The 21878-nt window shown below is 38.9% G+C and overlaps 1 protein-coding gene across 2 annotated transcripts in view; it reads left to right on the forward strand.

Annotated features, from left to right (window-relative positions):
* Window positions 1-21878, forward strand: part of LOC124798282 (S1 RNA-binding domain-containing protein 1) — a 240498-nt gene that overhangs the window by 168079 nt on the left and 50541 nt on the right. For both annotated transcript variants that reach the window (XM_047261605.1, XM_047261606.1), the window contains 2 exons: window positions 16129-16328; window positions 21340-21529. In XM_047261605.1, coding sequence (XP_047117561.1) covers window positions 16129-16328; window positions 21340-21529 — 390 coding nt within the window. The remainder of the gene's footprint in view (window positions 1-16128; window positions 16329-21339; window positions 21530-21878) is intronic.

Raw genomic sequence — 21878 nt, forward strand, 5'->3', positions numbered from 1 at the left:
GCAAAATAACTGATGATGGTCGAAGTAGAGAGGATATAAAATGTAGGCTGGCAATGGCAAGGAAAGCGTTTCTGAAGAAGAGAAATTTGTTAACATCCAGTATTGATTTAAGTGTCAGGAAGTCATTTCTGAAAGTATTCGTATGGAGTGTAGCCATGTATGGAAGTGAAACATGGACGATAAATAGTTTGGACAAGAAGAGAATAGAAGCTTTCGAAATGTGGTGCTACAGAAGAATGCTGAAGATTAGATGGGTAGATCACATAACTAATGAGGAAGTATTGAATAGGATCGGGGAGAAGAGAAGTTTGTGGCACAACTTGACCAGAAGAAGGGATCGGTTGGTAGGACATGTTCTGAGGCATCAAGGGATCACCAATTTAGTATTGGAGGGCAGCGTGGAGGGTAAAAATCGTAGAGGGAGACCAAGAGATGAATACACTAAGCAGATTCAGAAGGATGTAGGTTGCAGTAGGTACTGGGAGATGAAAAAGCTTGCACAGGATAGAGTAGCATGGAGAGCTGCATCAAACCAGTCTCAGGACTGAAGACCACAGCAACAGCAATACTGTAGACTTAATAGTATTCAGCTTGAAATGTGGCAACTATGTGTCATAGCCCCTAGACAATGAAGCCAGCCAAAACCTTTTAATATTTCAACTTTGAGTCTGAGGGTACATAGTTGAGGGCCACCATATCATTTCATTTGTTTTTAAAGGCCCGCGAGGGGCTATCACATGAACCTGAAAGATAATAAATGTAACATAATTCTCAGAAATAGGAGAGAGATGAACTGCTTTTCAATTGTAGTGTAGATGACAGATTATTGGAAACAATAACTGTCATAAAATTTCAACTGATTCGTGATTACTGTTCATTGGTCTATAACTCTTATTAAGTAGGATTAATGTAAGTTATAGTGAAGACCCAATGAACAGCGATACATTTCAGCTATGGTTAATTTACTCAGAAGGAGAGAGGTGGATCCTCAATAAACTCCAGTAGCAGATGCTACAAAAGAGATGATGTGCATCATGGAGAGGTTTACTGTTAAAATTTTGAGAGCTTATGTCCCAAGAAGAGTTGAACAGCATATCCCCCCCCCCCCCCACACACACACACACATATCATTGTTTGTTATTGTTGTGGTCTTTAGTCCGAAGACTGGTTTCTTATAGCTCTCCATGCTACTCTGCTCAATGTAAGCCTCTTCATCTCCAGATAACTACTGCAACCTACATGCTTTTGCACCTGCTTACTGTATTCATCTCTTGGTCTCTCCCCTACAATTTGTAACCCCCACAAACTTCTCTCCAATACTAAATTGGTGACTCTTGATGTCTCAGAATGTGTCCTAGCAACTGATCCCTTCTTCTAGTCAAGTTGTGCACAAATTTCTTTGCTCCCCAATTCTATTTAGTGCATCCTCAGTAGTTACATAATCTTCCCATCTTATCATCAGCATTCTTCTGTAGTACCACATTTCAAAAATTTCTATTCTCTTCTGGTTTAAACTGTTTATCATCCATGTTTAACTTCCATACGTGGCTTCGCTCCATACAAATAGTTTCAAAAAATACTTTCTGACCGTTCACTCCGTACTCAGCATTAGGAAATTCCTCTTCTTCAGAAACACTTTTAATCCCGTTGCTAGTCTACATTTTATATCCTCCCTACTTTGGCAGTCGTCAGTTATTTTGCTGCCCAAATAGCGAAAGTCCTCTACTGCTTTAAGTGTCCTATTTCCTAATCTGATTCCTTCAGCTTCAAGTGATTTAATTCGAGCACATTTCATTACCTTCATTTCGCTTTTGTTGATGTTCGTTTCAAGTCCTCCTTTCAGGAGTCTGTCCATTCCATTCAACTGCTCTACCTAGAGCTTTCCTCTCTCTGACCGATTTGCAGTGTCACTTGCAAACCTCAAAGACTTTATTTCCTCTCTCTGGATTTAAACTTGTGCTCCAAATTTTTGTTTTGTTTCCTTTATTGCTTGCTCAATATACAGATTGAGTAACATAGGGAATAGGCTACAACAATGTCTCATTCCCTTCTCAACCACAGCTTCCCTTTCTTGCCCCTTGACTCTTATAACTGCCATCTGGTTTCTGTACAAGTTGTAAGTAGCCTTCTGCTCCCTGCATTTTTCCCTTACTTTCCTCAGAATTCCAAGGAGAGTACCAGGTGCAGAAGTATGAAACCAGAATTTGTTTGAAATAATTACACATCTGTTGTTTCAAACTGGTAAACAATACTTTATTCAAAATAATCTCCATTGCTATTTATAAATTTCTCCCACCTCTCTGGGACACTGTGAATGTCACACTAAAAACACAGTTCTTTTGAAGCGAACCATTTTCGTACATTTTCGTACAAATTGAAGCATTGTTCAGTGAGAGCATGCCCCAGTGATGCAAATAGATGCTAATCGGATGAGTCAAACCTGGAGAATAAGCTGCATGCCCTAGTATTTCCCAACTGAATGCCTCAATCGTTTCCCTGAACTGTTTTGCCGTGTGTGATGGGGCGTTATCATGGAGCAATAAGACTTTGTGTTGCCTTCTTCCATATTCTGGTCATTTCTCACATAATGCTCGATTTAAATCGTTCATTTGCTGTTGGCAGTGATCAGTGTTGACGGTTTCGCCAGAGTTTAGCAGCTTATAATAGATGACACCCTTCTGATCCCACCGAACACAGAGCAATTGTCTTCTTTCCAAAGTAATTTTGGCTTGCAGTGGATGTCGATGCTTTGCGTATATTCACCCATAATTTACGACACTTTTGATTCTCAAAATATATCTATTTTTCATTGCTGGTTACTATTCTATGGAGAAATGACTTTCTTTTGTATCTTGCGAGCAGCATTTCACAAGTGATCTTTCTACTTGCTTGTTGTCTTTCATTCAGTTCATGCAGAACCCATTTTCTGCACCTTTCCCATAGCTTTCAGCCGAAGAGAAACAGCTTTCTGCGTCACTTTGAATTGTTCTGCGAGTTCCTGTTAAGTTCGAGTATCATCATCATCCAATAAGGCCTGCAATTCATTGTCTTCGAACTTTTTCATGATTTTCCACACTTGTCATTTCTCATGTCAAAATCACCACTTTTGAATTTTTTTAACCAGTCAAAACACTGTGTTTTTCCAAGAGCATGTTCGCTGAAAGTATCAAGCATTCGATGCGATTCTGCAACAGTTTTCTTCAAATGATAACAGAAAACCAATGCTGTCCACAAATCGTAGTTTGTAGGCACAAAACTGGACATGTTTACTTTCATTCCAATTGATCCGTAGTAAGGAGGTCCTCCAGAATGTAGAACATGTCAGAAAAATAATAATACATGACAAATATTTATAACTGAAACAGTTACCTATGTATGGAACTTAGGTCACTGTGTGTTGACATTCGTCGTCAGCTCTTACAGGAAGCAGATAGTGCTGCAGGTGCAGTCTCATGGGCCCTACATTGATGGCTAGCACCATCTATAGGGAAATTCTGGTTCATATGTCTAGACCTGATATTGTAGTCAGCATTGTCAAAGACTGTCTCTGAGTCTACAGATGCTGTAAACGAGGTTTTTCTTTCTTTAACCTATCTGCTCAGAGAAGTCATAGAGGTCAGTATTGCCTTGCATGTTCCCACATTTTTCCGGAATCCAAACTGATCTTCCCCATGGCCCACTTCTACCAATTTTTCCATTTATCTGTAAAGAATTGGTGTTAGTATTTCACAACCATGACCTATTAAACTGATAGTTTGATAATATTCACATCTGTCGGCACCTGCTTTCTTTGGAAATAGATTTATTATATTCTTCTTGAAGTCTGACAGTATTTCGTCTGTCTCATACATCTTGCTCACCATATGAAAGAGTTTTGTCATGGCTGTCTCTCCCAAGGCTATTAGTAGTTCGAATGGAAAGTGCTCTGTCAAATCCTTCTTGCACTAATGTCTCCCATCTCATCTTCATCTACATCATCTTCCATTTCTGTAATATTGCCCTCAAGTACATCTCCCTTGTATAAGACTCTATATAGTCCTTCCACTTTTCAACCTTCCCTTCTTTGCTTGGGACTGCTTTACGATCTAAGTTCTTGATATTCATGCAGCTGCTTCTATTTTCTCCGAAGGCCTCTTTAATTTTCCCATAGGCAGTGTCTATCTTTCCCCTTGTGAAATGTGCTAAATCCTTACATTTGTCCTCTAACCATTCCTGCTTAGCCGTTTTGCACTTCCTGTTGATCTCATTTTTAGACGTTTGTATTTCCTTTAGCCTGTTTCATTTACAATGTTTTCATATTTTCTCCTTTCGTGAATTAAATTCAGTTACTCATATGTCACCTAGGATTTTTACTAGCCCTCGTCTTTTTACATACTTGATCCTCTGCTGCCGTTATTATTTTATCTCTCAAGACACCCATTCTTCTTCTACTGTATTCCTTTCCCCTATTCTTGTCAATTGTTCCCAAATGCTTCCTCTGAGACTGTCAGAAATGTCTGGTTCTGAAGTCTAATGTTTAAAATTTAGTTCACAATTTTCACTTACTATGAAACATTTAATGTAACAACTTAATTCATTTTCTAATGTACAGTGAAACATATCCTGTTCTGCTGAACAGAGGTTCACGAATATGTATCAGATACAGAAAAAAGAAAACTGGTTTAAATCTTCAGAGACCCGTACAAGATGGAAAAGTTCCACTCATCTCTTCTTCAGAGCTTCTGCGGTGCCGTGCAAACTTCCACTTATGGCTTTGGCCAGAGTCTGTTCACTGTTAGCAGTATGCAGCATGTAAGGCATTATACAACACGCTGTTCCGAAGATTAACTGGGAAACATGCTTAATCTGCTACACAAATTTTTATTTTATTTTTATTTTTGTATTCATTTGTTGGGGGGGGGGGGGGGAGGGGGGGGGGGTCAGTATTTTGACTGTTTTGATGCAGCCCACCACAAATTAATCTCCTAAGCCAAACCCTCATCTCAGAGTAACACTTGCACCCAACATCCTTCACCATTTGTTGGATATATTCCAACCTCTCGTCTCCTTTATGGTATCTACCCGCAACAGCTCCCTAAAGCACCCTGAAAGTTTTTCCTTAGTGTATTCACACATGTCCTTTCATCCCATCCCTTCTTCTCTTTAGTGTTTTCCTCATGTTCCTCTCCTTGACAATTCTGAGGGAACCTCTTCATTTCTTATCAGTCCACTTAATTTTCAACATCATTCTGTAGCACCACATCTCAAATACTTCTTATTTTCTTCTTTCCCAGTTTTCCCACAGTACAAGTTTCAGTTCCATATAGTGTTACTCTCCAAATGTACATTCTTACAAGGGAACCTCCCCATCGCACCCCCCTCAGATTTAGTTATAAGTTGGCACAGTGGATAGGCCTTGATAAACTGAACACAGATCAATTGAGAAAACAGGAAGAAGTTGTTTGGAACTGTGAAAAAATAAGCAAAATATACAAACTGAGTAGTCCATGGGCCACATAGGCAACATCATGCACAATATGAGCTCAGGAGCGCCGTGGTCCCGTGGTAGCGTGAGCAGCTGCAGAACGAGAGGTCCTTGGTTCAAGTCTTCCCTGGAGTGAAAATTTTACTTTATTTATTTTTGCAAAGTTATGATCTGTCCGTTCGTTCATTGACATCTCTGTTCACTGTAATAAGTTTAGTGTCTGTGTTTTGCGACCGCATCGCAAAACCGTGCGATTAGTAGACGAAAGGACGTGCCTCTCCAATGGGAACCGAAAACATTTGATCGCAAGGTCATAGGTCAACCGATTCCTCCACAGGAAAACACATCTGATATATTCTATACGACACTGGTGACGGCATGTGCACCACATGACAGGAATATGTTGTCGACCCACCTAACTTGTACACTTGGTGATTCTTCTACCTTGCCCGATTTAGGTTTTCTTGTGGATGTGATAATCACTCCCAAAAAAGTGATGAAAACATAAGAGTTTGTCACATAAACTGAAAATAAAAAATAAAAATTTTCACTCAATGGAAGATTTGAACCAAGGACCTTTCTTTCCACAGCTGCTCACGTTACCACGAGACCATTGCGCTCCTGCGATCCTATTGTCCTTGATGTTGCATATGTTCCCATGAACTACTCAGTTTGTATATTTTGCTTATTTTTTCACAGTTCCACACAACTTCTTCCTGTTTTCTCAATTGATCTGTGTTCAGTTTTTCAAGGCCTATCCACTGTGCCAACTTATAACTAAACCTGAGGGGGGTGCGGTGGGGAGGTTCCCTTGTTAGAAATTTCTTCTTCAAATTAGGGGTGATGCTTGACACTACTACACCTTCCTTAATGAGGAATCTCCTCCATACCTATGCTAATCTGCTTCTTGTTTCCTTCTTTCTTCATCCTTCATGTGCTATTTTGCTTCCAAGGCAGTACAATTTATTTACTTTATCTACTTCGTAGTCCCTAGTTTTGATGCTAAGTTCATTGTTAATCTTATTTCTGGCACTCCTCATTACTATTGCCTTTCTTCAAGTCCCTCTTTGTCTGTACCTTGTGCTCATGAGATTGTTAATTACATTTAACAGGTGTGTAGTTCCTTCTCAATTTCACTGATAATAACCCTGCCAAAAGTGAATCATATCATTGATATCCTTTTTCCCTGAATATTTCTTCTTCAGTTGTTTAGAGTGAAGAGTAGAATGAAGATGAATTCATGTCTTATACCATTTCTAAAATGAGCATTTTGTTCTTGGTCTTCCAGTTTTACTTTTCCGTATTGTTTCTTACACATATTGTATATTACACTCATTGTTGTATAGCTTACACCTATTTCTCTAAGAATTTCTAACACATGCACCATTTTACATTGTCGAACCTTTTTTCTAAGTTGACATGTTCTATGAAAACATATTGATCTTTCTAAGTCTTGCTTCATCTGTCAGGCACAGTGTCAAAGCTGCATATCTGATGCCTTTACCGTTGCTAAAGTCAAATTGATTGTCATATAGCAGATCCTACACTATTAAATCAGTTGCCAGCTTAGACTAACGTTTTGAATAAAATATTGTTTAACATCATAAAGAAGAGATTTGTCTTTAACAATATGCACAGATGCACCTGAGTCTAAAATCCATTCCAGTTGACGATTGCCACATTTCCAAAAGAATAGAATCATGAGAGTGCCTTACCTTTTATTATTGGTCCCTCTCTCTGGGCTATCAGCAACATACCTCTTTTGCTGCGAGTCTGACCTTAGATTTACTTTTTGTCTGCACTGAGATGCAATATGCCCCCCCCCCCCCCTTTCTGACATCTACAGCACCTTACTGATTTCTTCTTTTTGTTTTTTGAATAAAGAGCAGATGTAGTTTCCTTCTCCAATATATGACAGCTTGAACTACTCTTTACATCCTGTAAGATTTTCACTTTAACAGTGTCGTCCAGGGCTTTCCAGCCACCTTTCGGGCAGTGATCTCAAACCCAATGTTTCTCATTAGGTTCAATGTGCCTATTATTTTGTTGATGTATTCGTCTAGACTCTTGCATTTGTCCAGCTGAGTGGTAATTAACTCACGTAATAATCCTACTTTCCTTGTAAGACCTCCATCCTCAAATGCACTTAATAATTTGTCCCAAATTTCTTTCACTGTTGCAGCTTTTTCAATGTGAACATAATTCACTGAGTCAACGAGTAATATCAACTTTGATTTTGCTTTCCTATCCATACTTGAATAATTCTGAACTGTGGATTTCATTGTCCCCTGCACCACATCCCATATGTCGTCCAAACGTAAATACACTTCTACTGAAAATTTCCAAATTTGGATAGTTTGCATGACTTGTAAGTCTTTCAATCTGTGAAATTTGCACCGCGCTCATTTTAACAGTAACTTTGATCTTTCTTAACATAGAAAATAATACTGAAGAATAATACAAAAGAGTTGCATTCCTCTTGTAAGCATAACTTGTACTTCACTTAAGTGCACTACTTGGAACTTCTCCAATACTTTCTCACTACTGTATTATGGATATACTTATTCCAAATGCGTCGCTGGGCCTGTAACCTATTAGAGTCGACACAGTTGAATAAGTAATAGTGAATAAAAGACATTTAGTGCCAGTAACTATATTTGCACTTCCAGGTAAAATACATCGAACACAACAACCAAGGAACATTATATTGTTGTTGTTGTTGTGGTCTTCAGTCCTGAGACTGGTTTGATGCAGCTCTCCATGCTACTCTATCCTGTGCAAGCTTCATCATCTCCCAGTACCTACTGCAACCTACATCCTTCTGAATCTGCTTAGTGTATTCATCTCTTGGTCTCCCTCTACGATTTTTACCCTCCACGCTGCCCTCCAATGCTAAATTTGTGATCCCTTGATGCCTCAAAACATGTCCTACGAACCGATCCCTTCTTCTAGTCAAGTTGTGCCACAAACTTCTCTTCTCCCCAATCCTATTCAATACCTCCTCATTAGTTACGTGATCTACCCACCTTATCTTCAGCATTCTTCTGTAGCACCACATTTCGAAAGCTTCTAGTCTCTTCTTGTCCAAACTGGTTATCGTCCATGTTTCACTTCCATACATGGCTACACTCCATACAAATACTTTCAGAAACGACTTCCTGACACTTAAATCTATACTCGATGTTAACAAATTTCTCTTCTTCAGAAACGATTTCCTTGCCATTGCCAGTCTACATTTTATATCCTCTCTACTTCGACCATCATCAGTTATTTTACTCCCTAAATAGCAAAACTCCTTTACTACTTTAAGTGTCTCATTTCCTAATCTAATCCCCTCAGCATCACCCGATTTAATTTGACTGCATTCCATTATCCTCGTTTTGCTTCTGTTGATGTTCATCTTATATCCTCCTTTCAAGACACTGTCCATTCCGTTCAACTACTCTTCCAAGTCCTTTGCTGTCTCTGACAGTATTACAATGTCATAGGTGAACCTCAAAGTTTTTACTTCTTCTCCATGAATTTTAATACCTACTCCGAATTTTTCTTCTGTTTCCTTTACTGCTTGCTCAATATACAGATTGAATAACATCGGGGAGAGGCTACAACCCTGTCTCATTCCTTTCCCAACCACTGCTTCCCTTTCATGCCCCTCGACTCTTATAACTGCCATCTGGTTTCTGTACAAATTGTAAATAGCCTTTCGCTCCCTGTATTTCACCCCTGCCACCTTCAGAATTTGAAACAGAGTATTCCAGTTAACTTTGTCAAAAGCTTTCTCTAAGTCTACAAATGCTAGAAACGTAGGTTTGCCTTTTCTTAATCTTTCTTCTAAGATAAGTCGTAAGGTTAGTATTGCCTCACGTGTTCCAACATTTCTACGGAATCCAAACTGATCTTCCCCGAGGTCGGCTTCTATTAGTTTTTCCATTCGTCTGTAAAGAATTCGTGTTAGTATTTTCCAGCTGTGGCTTATTAAACTGATAGTTCGGTAATTTTCACATCTGTCAGCACCTGCTTTCTTTGGGATTGGAATTATTATATTCTTCTTGAAGTCTGAGGGTATTTCGCCTGTTTCATACATCTTACTCACCAGATGGTAGAGTTTTGACAGGACTGGCTCTCCCAAGGTCGTCAGTAGTTCCAATGGAATGTTGTCTACTCCGGGGGCCTTGTTCCGACACAGGTCTTTCAGTGCTCTGTCAAACTCTTCACGCAGAATCTTATCTCCCATTTCATCTTCATCTACATCCTCTCCCATTTCCATAATATTGTCCTCAAGTACATCGCCCTTGTATAGACCCTCTATATACTCCTTCCACCTTTCTGCTTTCCCTTCTTTGCTTAGAACTGGGTTTCCATCTGAGCTCTTGATGTTCATACAAGTGGTTCTCTTCTCTCCAAAGGTCTCTTTAATTTTCCTGTAGGCAGTATCTATCTTACCCCTAGTGAGACAAGCCTCTACATCCTTACATTTGTCCTCTAGCCATCCCTGCTTAGCCATTTTGCACTTCCTGTCGATCTCATTTTTGAGACGTTTGTATTCCTATCTTCCTGCTTCATTTACTGCATTTTTATATTTTCTCCTTTCATCAATTAAATTCAATATTTCTTCTGTTACCCAAGGATTTCTATTAGCCCTCGTCTTTTTACCTACTTGATCCTCTGCTGCCTTCACTACTTCATACCTCAGAGCTACCCATTCTTCTTCTACTGTATTTCTTTCCCCCATTCCTGTCAATTGCTCCCTTATGCTCTCCCTGAATCTCTGTACAACCTCTGGTTCTTTTAGTTTATCCAGGTCCCATCTCCTTAAATTCCCACCTTTTTGCAGTTTCTTCAGTTTTAATCTACAGGTCATAACCAATAGATTGTGGTCAGAATCCACATGTGCCCCTGGAAATGTCTTACAATTTAAAACCTGGTTCCTAAATCTCTGTCTTACCATTATGTAATCTATCTGATACCTTTTAGTATCTCCAGGATTCTTCCAGGTATACAACCTTCTTTCATGATTCTTGAACCAAGTGTTAGCTATGATTAAGTTATGCTCTGTGCAAAATTCTACAAGGAGGCTTCCTCTTTCATTTCTTCCCCCCAATCCATATTCACCTACTATGTTTCCTTCTCTCCCTTTTCCTACTGACGAATTCCAGTCACCCATGACTATTAAATTTTCATCTCCCTTCACTATCTGAATAATTTCTTTTATTTCGTCATACATTTCATCAATTTCTTTATCATCTGCAGAGCTAGTTGTCATATAAACTTGTACTACTGTAGTAGGCATGGGCTTTGTGTCTATCTTGGCCACAATAATGCGTTCACTATGCTGTTTGTAGTAGCTAACCCACACTCCTATTTTTTTATTCATTATTAAACCTATTCCTGCATTACCCCTATTTGATTTTGTATTTATAACCCTGTATTCACCTGACCAAAAGTCTTGTTCCTCCTGCCACCGAACTTCACTAATTCCCACTATATCTAACTTTAACCTATCCATTTCCCTTTTCAAATTTTCTAACCTACCTGCCCGATTAAGGGATTTGACATTCCACGCTCCGATCTGTAGAATGCCAGTTTTCTTTCTCCTGATAACGACGTCCTCTTGAGTAGTCCCCGCCCGGAGATCCGAATGGGGGACTATTTTACCTCCGGAATATTTTACCCAAGAGGACGCCATCATCATTTAATCATACAGTAAAGCTGCATGTCCTCGGGAAAAATTACGGCTGTAGTTTCCCCTTGCTTTCAGCCGTTCGCAGTACCAGCACAGCAAGGCTGTTTTGGTTAATGTTACAAGGCCAGATCAGTCAATCATCCAGACTGTTGCCCCTGCAACTACTGAAAAGGCTGCTGCCCCTCTTCAGGAACCACATGTTTGTCTGGCCTCTCAACAGATACCCCTCCGTTGTGGTTGCACCTACGGTACGGCTATCTGTATCGCTGAGGCACGCAAGCCTCCCCACCAACGGCAAGGTCCATGGTTCATGGACATTATATTACACACACAAAACTCAGAGCATACAATAGCACCAGAGGTCTATTATATTTCACATGATGAACTTTGCCGCCATCTCACACAAAATATATTGTTCACAAAATTCCAACAAACCTGATTGTGAAAAGATCCCTGCTTCTCTATTCTTTCCAAGGTCACCTGTGTTCGCATAAATAAAATTAGTCTTTTTCCTCCCATAAAGAAATTATTACCACATCCATGTATCTATTGTTCGGAGGTAGCTGAATGACTCACATGCAGAATATGCTACTTATTGTTGCACTGCTGCAGTTCAAATGCGTTCTATTAAATAGAGCCACATGGTGCCAAGCTGCTCTGCTGTAGTGCAGTTCTGCTCAGTGTGGTCTTCCTTTAGAGTTCTGAATTCCTGCTGCTGGTGTTCACATAATTCATTTGCTACTCATGAGAAACCTTCACGTAAAAAGTATTTGTATATAATGACACTCGCACAACTTCCTTAATTTCAGTAAGCAGTACTTATAAACTTCTGTTAATATCTTCTGTCAACCATCTGTTATCTTTGATAAGATTTCTTTCAATTAGTTTTAATTGTTTACTAATTGTTAATTATGTTTTGTTGAATTTAGTATTTTCATGTTCCCTGACATCTAGTTATGATATGGAATGTATCAGTAGGTTTACACATAAGATATATTCTCTCTGTGAAAACATGACTGCATGCTGGCCATTAACATTGCTGTTTTAAAGTTAAACTTGGTATTACAGAATGAAATCACTATGTTGAAACACATTGCCAACAACAAAGGAAGCGGGCAAAATTTAGCAGACCATATCCTCAAAAAAAAAAAAAAAAAAAAAAAAAAAAAAAAAAAAAAAAAAAAAAAAAAAAAAAAAAAAAATCATCTGCACGCTATGAGAACTGTTGAGTGTCCGTTCTCTAGTTCAAGTATCTACAAAATGATTTGCAGGAACTGCCCCAGTTATTATATAGGACAAATAGGTAGAACAATCAAAGTGAGATACAAGAACATCTATCGGGAAAGAAAGGTGATAATATACACCATTCCATCTTCATGGAATGTGTGCATATTGTTGATTATGCTGTGAAGGATTTAAATGATACCGTAATTCTACCCAACGAGATAAAAGGGAGGAAATTAGATTTATGGCAAGAACTTGAAATTTTCAAACATTTAGCGAACAATGACAGTAGTATTTTAAACAGTTAACTTCAGATTGCAAATAGACATTTCCTGAAGGCATTGTGCCAGTAATTGTGCCACTACTTCTGGCTGGTTAGCCAATTTACTGCTTGCTGTTGGCCTCCACATGATGTTTGTTTTCTTCAGAATTCTACTTTGTTATGAATCCTACTTTCAGTTTGTAATTTCACATAACATACTTTGTAATTCATAACTACTTTCTCTGTTTTATTATTTCATTTATAATGTACTCTCATGGTTCATCCCCTCTTCCCCCATCCCCAACCCACTTTTCTATTGTATTTTAATCTGCTTATACCTTCCATTTTTAAGTGTCCAGTTCATTCAAGTGATGTACTTACTGCTAAGTGCAGCTATATATATATTCTGTTTCTATTCACAGTTTACGCTGCATTCTGCTTTGCTTTCCTCAGATGCTACTGCCACAAGATTTTAATTTGTTCACATAGCATGCTTAATCATTCACAGCTACTTTACCTGGTATATTACCTCATAGGTTATAATTACCCCAGCCCACCCCAACCCCTCACCACCTTTTTTGCTTGTATTGTAATCTGTAAATTCCCTCCTTTTTGTAAATATCTTTTATTTTAAGTTAATTGAGAGCTGCTTGATACGGCTTCACGTATTTATGCCTTTTTACACAAAGTTGACATGTGCTACAAAGTGTATTGTTTTAGATACTGTTATTTGGCACATTCCTGTATTTATTTAACAGTTCTTCTTGTGCTGCTTTCTGCACGTATGTGCAAACAATTAACACTTTTGCCTAAGCCTACTTCCTCTTTACATACCATATGACATTAATGCCTACCCCCCTTTTTCTTATTCTGATTTAATTCTAGCCATTAACCATTTTACTAGGTATTCACTGCTCAGTGTGGCTATGCACATAGTCATTCACGCAACAAGTGCCACATACCTTAGTTTATTATGGCTAGTCCCTGAGTGTCTTTGTCAGTCAGCATGTCATCGGCCTTGTCTGTGCCACATTAAATGCCTTTTGGATCCAAAGTCACGTGTGTTTTATTTTAAATGTTTTATGACAAATCCCAACAGTGTGTGCCATGCTAAATGTCTGCTGGATCCAGTGTCACTTGATTTTCAAATGTGCAACAAAACTCAACAGTATTGGGCTGCAACCTTCAGTTATGGATTTTAACTGTTGATAGCTGTGGTTGATGAGCACTTCATACTAGACAAGAGCCTTTTGGCTCAAACATCTGTTGTTGTCAATATGTGATTCTATGAGTGAGTATGCATGTCTTTAAAAGATTTGTAATTTTTGTTTATTGAATTTAGTTCCTTCTTTGTATGAAATTTGTAACTATCTTGTAATAATTTGTTCAATAGTTCTATTTTCCTTTTGAAGAAGAAAAAATTTATATTTGTCGAAACCATGGTTCACAATTGATAAACACTTAGTTCTGCAATGGTTTGGCTGTTATTTTCCAATTTTATCAAAATTTTTGCAAAATCTTAATACACAACAGTTAATAAATATAACCCAACCACATATAGATACTATGTATACAGAAATTCATCTGTGAAGTAGGGACAGTATCCTTACAGCATGTTTCTTTGTGATCAGTACATTGAGTCAGTGTGTTGCTGAATTCAAGTATTTGAGAAGATCTAATATACAATGCCTGACAAAAAGAGGAACGAACCCTGAAGGGAATGAGAAAATGAAATGCAACTTCACAGGTTGAAGGATATGTGGTGTTACTTCATGGCTATGATTACAAAATCGAGTTTAATTTATAAAGAACTGGACTGTATGATCCCGCTTATAAGCTCGGCATTGCACCCCCTCTCGACTGGATGAATGCACTGATTTAGTTGGGGAGAGTGTCATAAAGATGATGTATTCTTTCATGAGGCAAGCTGGTCCACTGCTGCTGTAACTGATCCTTGATATCCTGAAAAGTGAAACTGGGACAGAGTTGATGTCCGAGATGGTCCCACACATGTTCTATCAGGGACAGATCTCGAGATCTTGCTGGCTACGGAAGTATCCAAACATCACGCAGACAGTTCATAGAGACACGTGCCATGTGTGGGTGAGCATTATCCTGTTGAAAATGGCACCATGTATATTGTCACATGAGATAGTACACATGAGGATGCAGGATGTCTGTGATGTAACATTGTGCTGCCAGAGTTCCCTCATCACTATCAGCCAATGGCTCCCTACACAACAACACCAGAGGTAACACCATTGTGACTCTCCAAAACATGGGAAGAATGGGACATCTTACCAGGTCGACTCCATACTTACCATGAAGGTAGTGCAGAGCAGCGACTCATTGTTGAATACAATGTGACACCATCAATCAGCAGTCCATGCTTCACAGCCATGGAACCACTCCATACACAGCCATTTGTGTTGTGGTGTTAACGGCAGCCTCAAATGGTACGGTAATCCCCTAGTCCAGCTGCTGCTAGTTTCCAACCAGTGTGCAGGATGTTGCAGGGAATCCATTACTTACTATCAGACGACAAGCACAAATGTGAACGAGTTACAGTGTACTTGGTACACAGTATGGAATTCTGCCCATGTGGTGATCAAATATCGTCAACCAGAACCTTGATTATGCTTATGCCTGACCTCACATTAGTATGAAGTCCAACACTAGACCACTGTCACATCTGAGTGATCCAAAAATCGAAATGCTACACAATTCAACCAACCATACAACTAGAGACCCACAATGAGGGTCCTTTCAAAATGTCACACATCCTGTCTCACATGTTACATGGCATGTCTGTGTTGTCCTCAGTGAGCAATCAACATCTGATGCTGTTCTTGCTTCTTATATACCCTACCAGGCCTAGTAACAATGCTAATGCACTCTGGTGGCTGTTCTGTGTGTCACAGAGACTTGTAACTCTTAATCATTTACATACCTGCCAATGGTGTATATGTGTATTATGTTGTATTGACATTCAACCATGTCTTCTGGGTGTTCCTTCTTCTTCTTCTTTTTCCCCGTTTGTTGTAGTTTGATGTCAGAGGTAGTCGCATCTGTTCTCATAATAAACAGTTTATGTGTGTCTGTACTAGGTTGTAGTTTTTAAGTTGTAACTTGCCTGATGTAGACTCTATCATTTTGATTTTACTGTTGCTCATTCCTTGTCTCTGTATTTTTGTTTCTAACAGCTATATTTTCTTCATTGTTTATCATATTTACTTACATACATTATCTCTATTTGATTTTATCTGTGTCATTCATAGTTTCTTCACTAATTTGTTTTTGTGTTTTGTATGAAGCTATCTGCAATTATTGATTCCATAATTTATAGGGCAATTTATGTAGATTTGCTTTCAAAAATTTTATATAATTACTCAGTTGTCATACCTTCTACCAGAACTCTCCTACTATAATAATTATTAACTGCTTTGCCTAAGTCCTCCTCTTCCTCCTCCTTGATTCATGAATGTTATTTTGCAGGTGTGAGGTAATAGCCTTGGGTAATGGTACGGCGTGTCGGGAGACAGAGGAATATTTGTCACGGTTGATCTCCTGTGGTTGGTTCAAGCCATTTAATGTATCATTTGTAATTGTTAGTGAACAAGGTGCCAGTATTTACTCATGCAGTCCTCAGGCCAAAAAGGAGTTCCCTACAATGGATCCCAATTTAATTAGTGCAGGTAATAGATGCAAAATTTATTTTTTGTTGTTTTAAAGAGAAATATTGTCATGTTAACAGAATCTTCCATCAGTTCTTGGTAGAACAACATTACAATAATTTAAAAGCACCAGTTTGCTTTTGTTCCACAGTATAGTGTGGAAATATTGTCAGATACCATACTTTTCTTTTCTATTTCCAATTCCTTAAAAAATTGTCATGATAACAGAAGAAAATATGTTGCATGATCTGATAATAATTTTGGCCCTGCTCGACTTCAGTGTTGTGGTATCTAATATCCCTGTGAGGTGATTATAACTGTATTTGGATATTCATTATTCTTTTTGCTATGACACATGCTGAGCGCAGTGTGCCCCTGTATTTATTTAAAAAAAAAAAAAAAAAAAAAAAAAAAAAAAAAAAAAAAAAAAAAAAAACCCTTCCATCCAGTCACCAATTATATATTCCTTCTGTTTGGGGAGAAATTATATATTTTTTTAACTTCAGCCTAACTAATAAGCAATGCTGAATAGTAACAGTTCTTTAATACGCTGTGAGCTGACCTATCAGGATCTATGCTTTAAAGATATTGATGCATAGAGAGTGTTACAAGAGAAATAATTTCATTATTTTTCCAAAAATATGCTTTGAAAAATCTTTAACTGGAATCTTAAATGCACTTCGATTTACAATCATCTTCCTACAAGCATGACCAACATACTCTCATTACCATCACAAGCAACTCAGCTTGGTGACACAACATCACTGTAGATCCAGAAATCCCGCCTGGCATTGCAGTCTATTCATCCTCCCATCATACTATCTCGTTACTAATCCACAAACTCCTTTTCTCCAGATTATCCATCTCACTGAGAAACGTATCCTTGGATTTTTACTTTTCTATTCAATTACCCTAATAATTATGTATAAAAACAAAGATGAGGTGACTTACCGAACAAAAGCGCTGGCAGGTCGATAGACACACAAACAAACACAAACATACACACAAAATTCAAGCTTTCGCAACAAACTGTTGCCTCATCAGGAAAGAGGGAAGGAGAGGGGAAGACGAAAGGAAGTGGGTTTTAAGGGAGAGGGTAAGGAGTCATTCCAATCCCGGGAGCGGAAAGACTTACCTTATGAAATATGTCTGCTTGTGTCTGTATGTGTGGATGGATATGTGCTTGTGTATACCTGTCCTTTTTTCCCCCTAAGGTAAGTCTTTCCGCTCCCGGGATTGGAATGACTCCTTACCCTCTCCCTTAAAACCCACTTCCTTTCGTCTTCCCCTCTCCTTCCCTCTTTCCTGATGAGGCAACAGTTTGTTGCGAAAGCTTGAATTTTGTGTGTATGTTTGTGTTTGTTTGTGTGTCTATCGACCTGCCAGCGCTTTTGTTCGGTAAGTCACCTCATCTTTGTTTTTATATATAATTTTTCCCACGTGGAATGTTTCCTTCCATTATATCAATTACCCTAATAAGAATATAACAAGGTCATCCATGTACCCAACAAACCTTAAATTATTATTGCCAGCCCTTCTGATTCATAAACCCAACCCCTATTTCTGTAATTTTTGTACATGAAACAACCATACTGAAAATCACTTGGCACTAGCACATTCTCAGTATTTTTATTCACATGACTCATTCTGAAGACAAACACTTCTCCAATTACTTGTTGTTACCACAGGCAGCAGAATAACTAATTGTTGTCCCCTCATATTTATTATCAGTCACCCTCAGACAGTCCTGCCTCCCCCAAATTGACACTTCCTAAGAATTATATTTTTCACCCACTTAGCCTCACACTGTGAAATCAAAATCAAATTGCATTGCATTATGTACAAAACTTATAAAAAATTAATGTGTGAGATGGCCACTATAAAGAGTTTGTATAGCATGATGAACATACGGTAGCTAGTTTTTTGATCAAGTCTCCTACACTGTCCCCAATTTGTTTTATACTGCATTTGTATGACCTAGGTTTTGTAGCCTCTATACTATAGTCAAGACGGATCCATTGCGGTCTGGAAGTTCTTTATACAATATTTGTCATCGTCATAAATTCCAGCACATTTTTATTATTGCAGTAACTTTACTTAACAAAACATGGTCCCTCGGTACATGCACCTTTACCATTTTTACCTGTGGGAGTAACCTAATTTGTTCTTGTAATTCAGCGAAAATATTGTAGCTGCACTGCCCTTCAGTTTAAAATGCATATATTTCTTCAAATTCTGCATACTGTACAAGTTTGCCAGTCTTCCCAATTTCATATTGGCTAATATTAACACTTCAGGATGTGTAATTGTTACTACTACAAAGAAAGCCCACATTGTCAAAATAAAAATTAAAAAAAAAAAAAAATTACCCACCAAATGGCGACAGACTATTACATTTTCATCATTTCCTTGGGAATGATCACATTCACATTCATACGAACGCCTAAAATGGGCAAGGAGACACCTCTCACTCACTCACCAGGCGTACAAATTGGGTCCTATCATATGACACACGTACTGTCACTAATGCCTTGTATAACACAACAGATGTGTTTTCCAGTGGAGGATTCAGTTGACTTGTTGCCTTGTCATCAAAGGGTTGTGGTTCCCATTCGAAAGCCCTTTCTTAGGGCTGCTAATAGAGTAGCTGTGTAAAATCAACCTTCATTACAGGTGCATTTCTTACACCTCAATGTTGTAAACAGGCGTTACACCATAACACAAGCACAAAATTGAATACAGTGAACAGCGGTGGTGGTGGTGGTGGAGGTGGGGGGGGGGGGGGGGGGGGGGGGGAGAAGGGCACGAGGGAGATTTGAACATGGCTCGCCCGATTTGCAGCCCAACACCATGACCTCTTAACCATGATGCTGTTGCTTCTCTTCTTTACTCAGTGTTGCAGTTGTAGCTTGGCTCATTCTCTGTTCCTATTTTGTTCTTTTTTTCACAGTTCAGCACACCTTCTTCCTGTGTTGATGCTTGATCTGTGTTCAGTTTTTGATGGGCTGTCCAGTGTGCTCTCTTGCCACTAAATCTGAGAAGGTTGCAATGTGGAGTTTCCCTTGCAAGATTTTAGGGCAGGCAACTTTCATAGGTGGTAGTCTGGACCTGTACAGAAAAAAAGACTAGTAAACATGGGCCCTAAAATGCATACCTTAAGAGCTATGAGCTATCTTCAGTACTGTTAAACCCCTCTCTCATACTGCAAGCTATTTGGTTTCAATATTTTTTGGAGGGGGTAGTATGTACCAAAATGAGAAAAAAATTTCCAGTAAATATGTGTTCTAAAGTGATTTCCTTCTTTACTGATGAGAAATTCTGTACCTTCTAGTTTAAAACTGACAATTCATGTTTTTTATCTTTTGTGTACTGACCAGAGAAATTTCTACACGTGCTTTTGCATTTTTGTAAATGTGTAATGTAGATTTACACTATCTGAATTGCCACTGTTGTTTGTTTTAATTTGAAGAGCCAGTAGCCATTGCACAGAACTCAGTCAGGTGCCAACAACATCAGGAGAGTAGATTGTTTGTGTGTTCATTTTGTGAGCTTCTAAGTAAAATTGACTTACCTATTTAGATTTGTCTATGTGCCGTTGTTGTTTGGTTGTCAGTGTCTCGTGTGGGGACTGTGAATACCGTGTTAAGATGCAAGCTGAGTGGGGACCTGCTCACAGCTCTATGTGATGCTGGCTTCAGTCATGCAACTTGAGGCTGTTGCCAGTGGGCGTCACTCTGGGGGCAGGGTGGGGAGAGGGGGGAGGGGGGAGAAGGTGATGTGGCGATCCAGGAGATATCCAGCACGCCCCACATCTCCCTCGATCAGTCTGCTATTGTGGTCAGCCTGGTTACTGCTGACATTGAGGTTGATCCCTCACCTGTGCATGAGTGGAAGGTCATTTTAAGGTGTTGCATGCTGTGAAAGTCTTTTCAGGGGACAAATAGAAAGGCCTTCCCCGTTTTTCTTCAAACAGGTGTCATGCGTATTTGTGGCTGGTAAAGATCCTGAGCCAGCTGCAATCATCTCTTCTGTTTCTTTGGAAGCCTCCAGGCATTCATAGAAGGTGGGATTATTGGCAGTTGGAGCTCATACTTAGGCGTGTAACACAGCCCATTAGGGATATGGTTGCCAAGGGGAGAGAGAAATTCAGTGACACTCTGTGTGCATACTGAGGTGAGCCGTCCCAAATGTAGACTAGGTCCTTCCAAAGTCCATGAAGAGCACAGGGTGCATATTAAGTTTAGAAGAAGGAAACATTGCGTGTTGTCCCAGTGACAAAACAGTAACTGGATACCTAAATTGAGGTTCAGAAGTAGGATAGAATGCTGAAGATAAGGTGGGTAGATCACGTAACTAATGAGGAGGTATTGAGTAGGATTGGGGAGAAGAGAAGTTTGTGGCACAACTTGACTAGAAGAAGGGATCGGTTGGTAGGACACGTTTTGAGGCATCAAGGGATCACAAATTTAGCATTGGAGGGCAGTGTGGAGGGTAAAAATCGTAGAGGGAGACCAAGAGATGAATACACTAAGCAAATTCAGAAGGATCTAGGTTGCAGTAGGTACTGGGAGATGAAGAAGCTTGCACAGGATAGAGTAGCATGGAGAGCTGCATCAAACCAGTCTCAGGACTGAAGACGACAACAACAACAACAAGTAGGATAGAGGAGAATGTTTTTCTCTAGCATGTTAGAAATCATATCTTAAAAATAATCTGCACATTACATGAAGTGTTCTATTGCTTTGCATTCTGACTATTTCATTAGTAGACCATTTTAAAAAGAGTTTGTACAGCATTTCATCTTATGACGTTTGTCTGTTTTAGAACTTCTTGAACTTTAATTTGCATTGTTCTTTCCTCAAAAGTAAAAATTGTGTTTGTGGTGTTATGTATATGTTTGTTGTTGTTGTGTACTTTAGTACTCACATTCATATATTGTTTCATGGCAAGGGTGTAAAATGTTGTTGGATCTCTGTAAATTTTATGGAACTGTTGGTACCATTTCAATTACATTACTCTTCCCTGGTTACAGTTTCAGTGGCACGGAGACTGCAGGACCCTATGGCAGAACTAGTTAAGATAGAACCAAAACATCTAGGTGTTGGGATGTACCAGCATGATGTTCCTGAGAAAAAGCTAGTGGCAACTTTGGATGAAATAGTTAGTGAATGTGTCAGCTTTGTTGGAGTTGATATTAATACAGCTTCAGATTGCATCCTCAGGTAATTGGCAATTTAGAGAAAGAATATGCCATCCAATCTTATTTATAATCAAACCCCCCTCTAGCTTAGTAAATAATTTTTGTTCATTAGCTTCCTTAAAAAAAACTTTTCTTTTTGTAAACCATTACTTTACAATTATGCTCTGTAAACAGAGAAGTTGTAGTAACCCGTAAAATGTTATTAAACACAGATCAGTTACAATGATTATGTGTGTATAACAAGAACAATGAAAAACACACACACACTTTCTTTTTTTTTCATCTCTGCAGCTCCTTATCACAGTTCAATGTTTCCGTTATGTACTGAGTTGTTGTCTTGACTCGTTTGTATTCCACTCTGGACTTTCCTA

The sequence above is a fragment of the Schistocerca piceifrons genome, chromosome 5 (genome assembly GCF_021461385.2).
Source record: "Schistocerca piceifrons isolate TAMUIC-IGC-003096 chromosome 5, iqSchPice1.1, whole genome shotgun sequence".
NCBI classification, from domain to species: Eukaryota; Metazoa; Arthropoda; class Insecta; order Orthoptera; family Acrididae; genus Schistocerca; species Schistocerca piceifrons.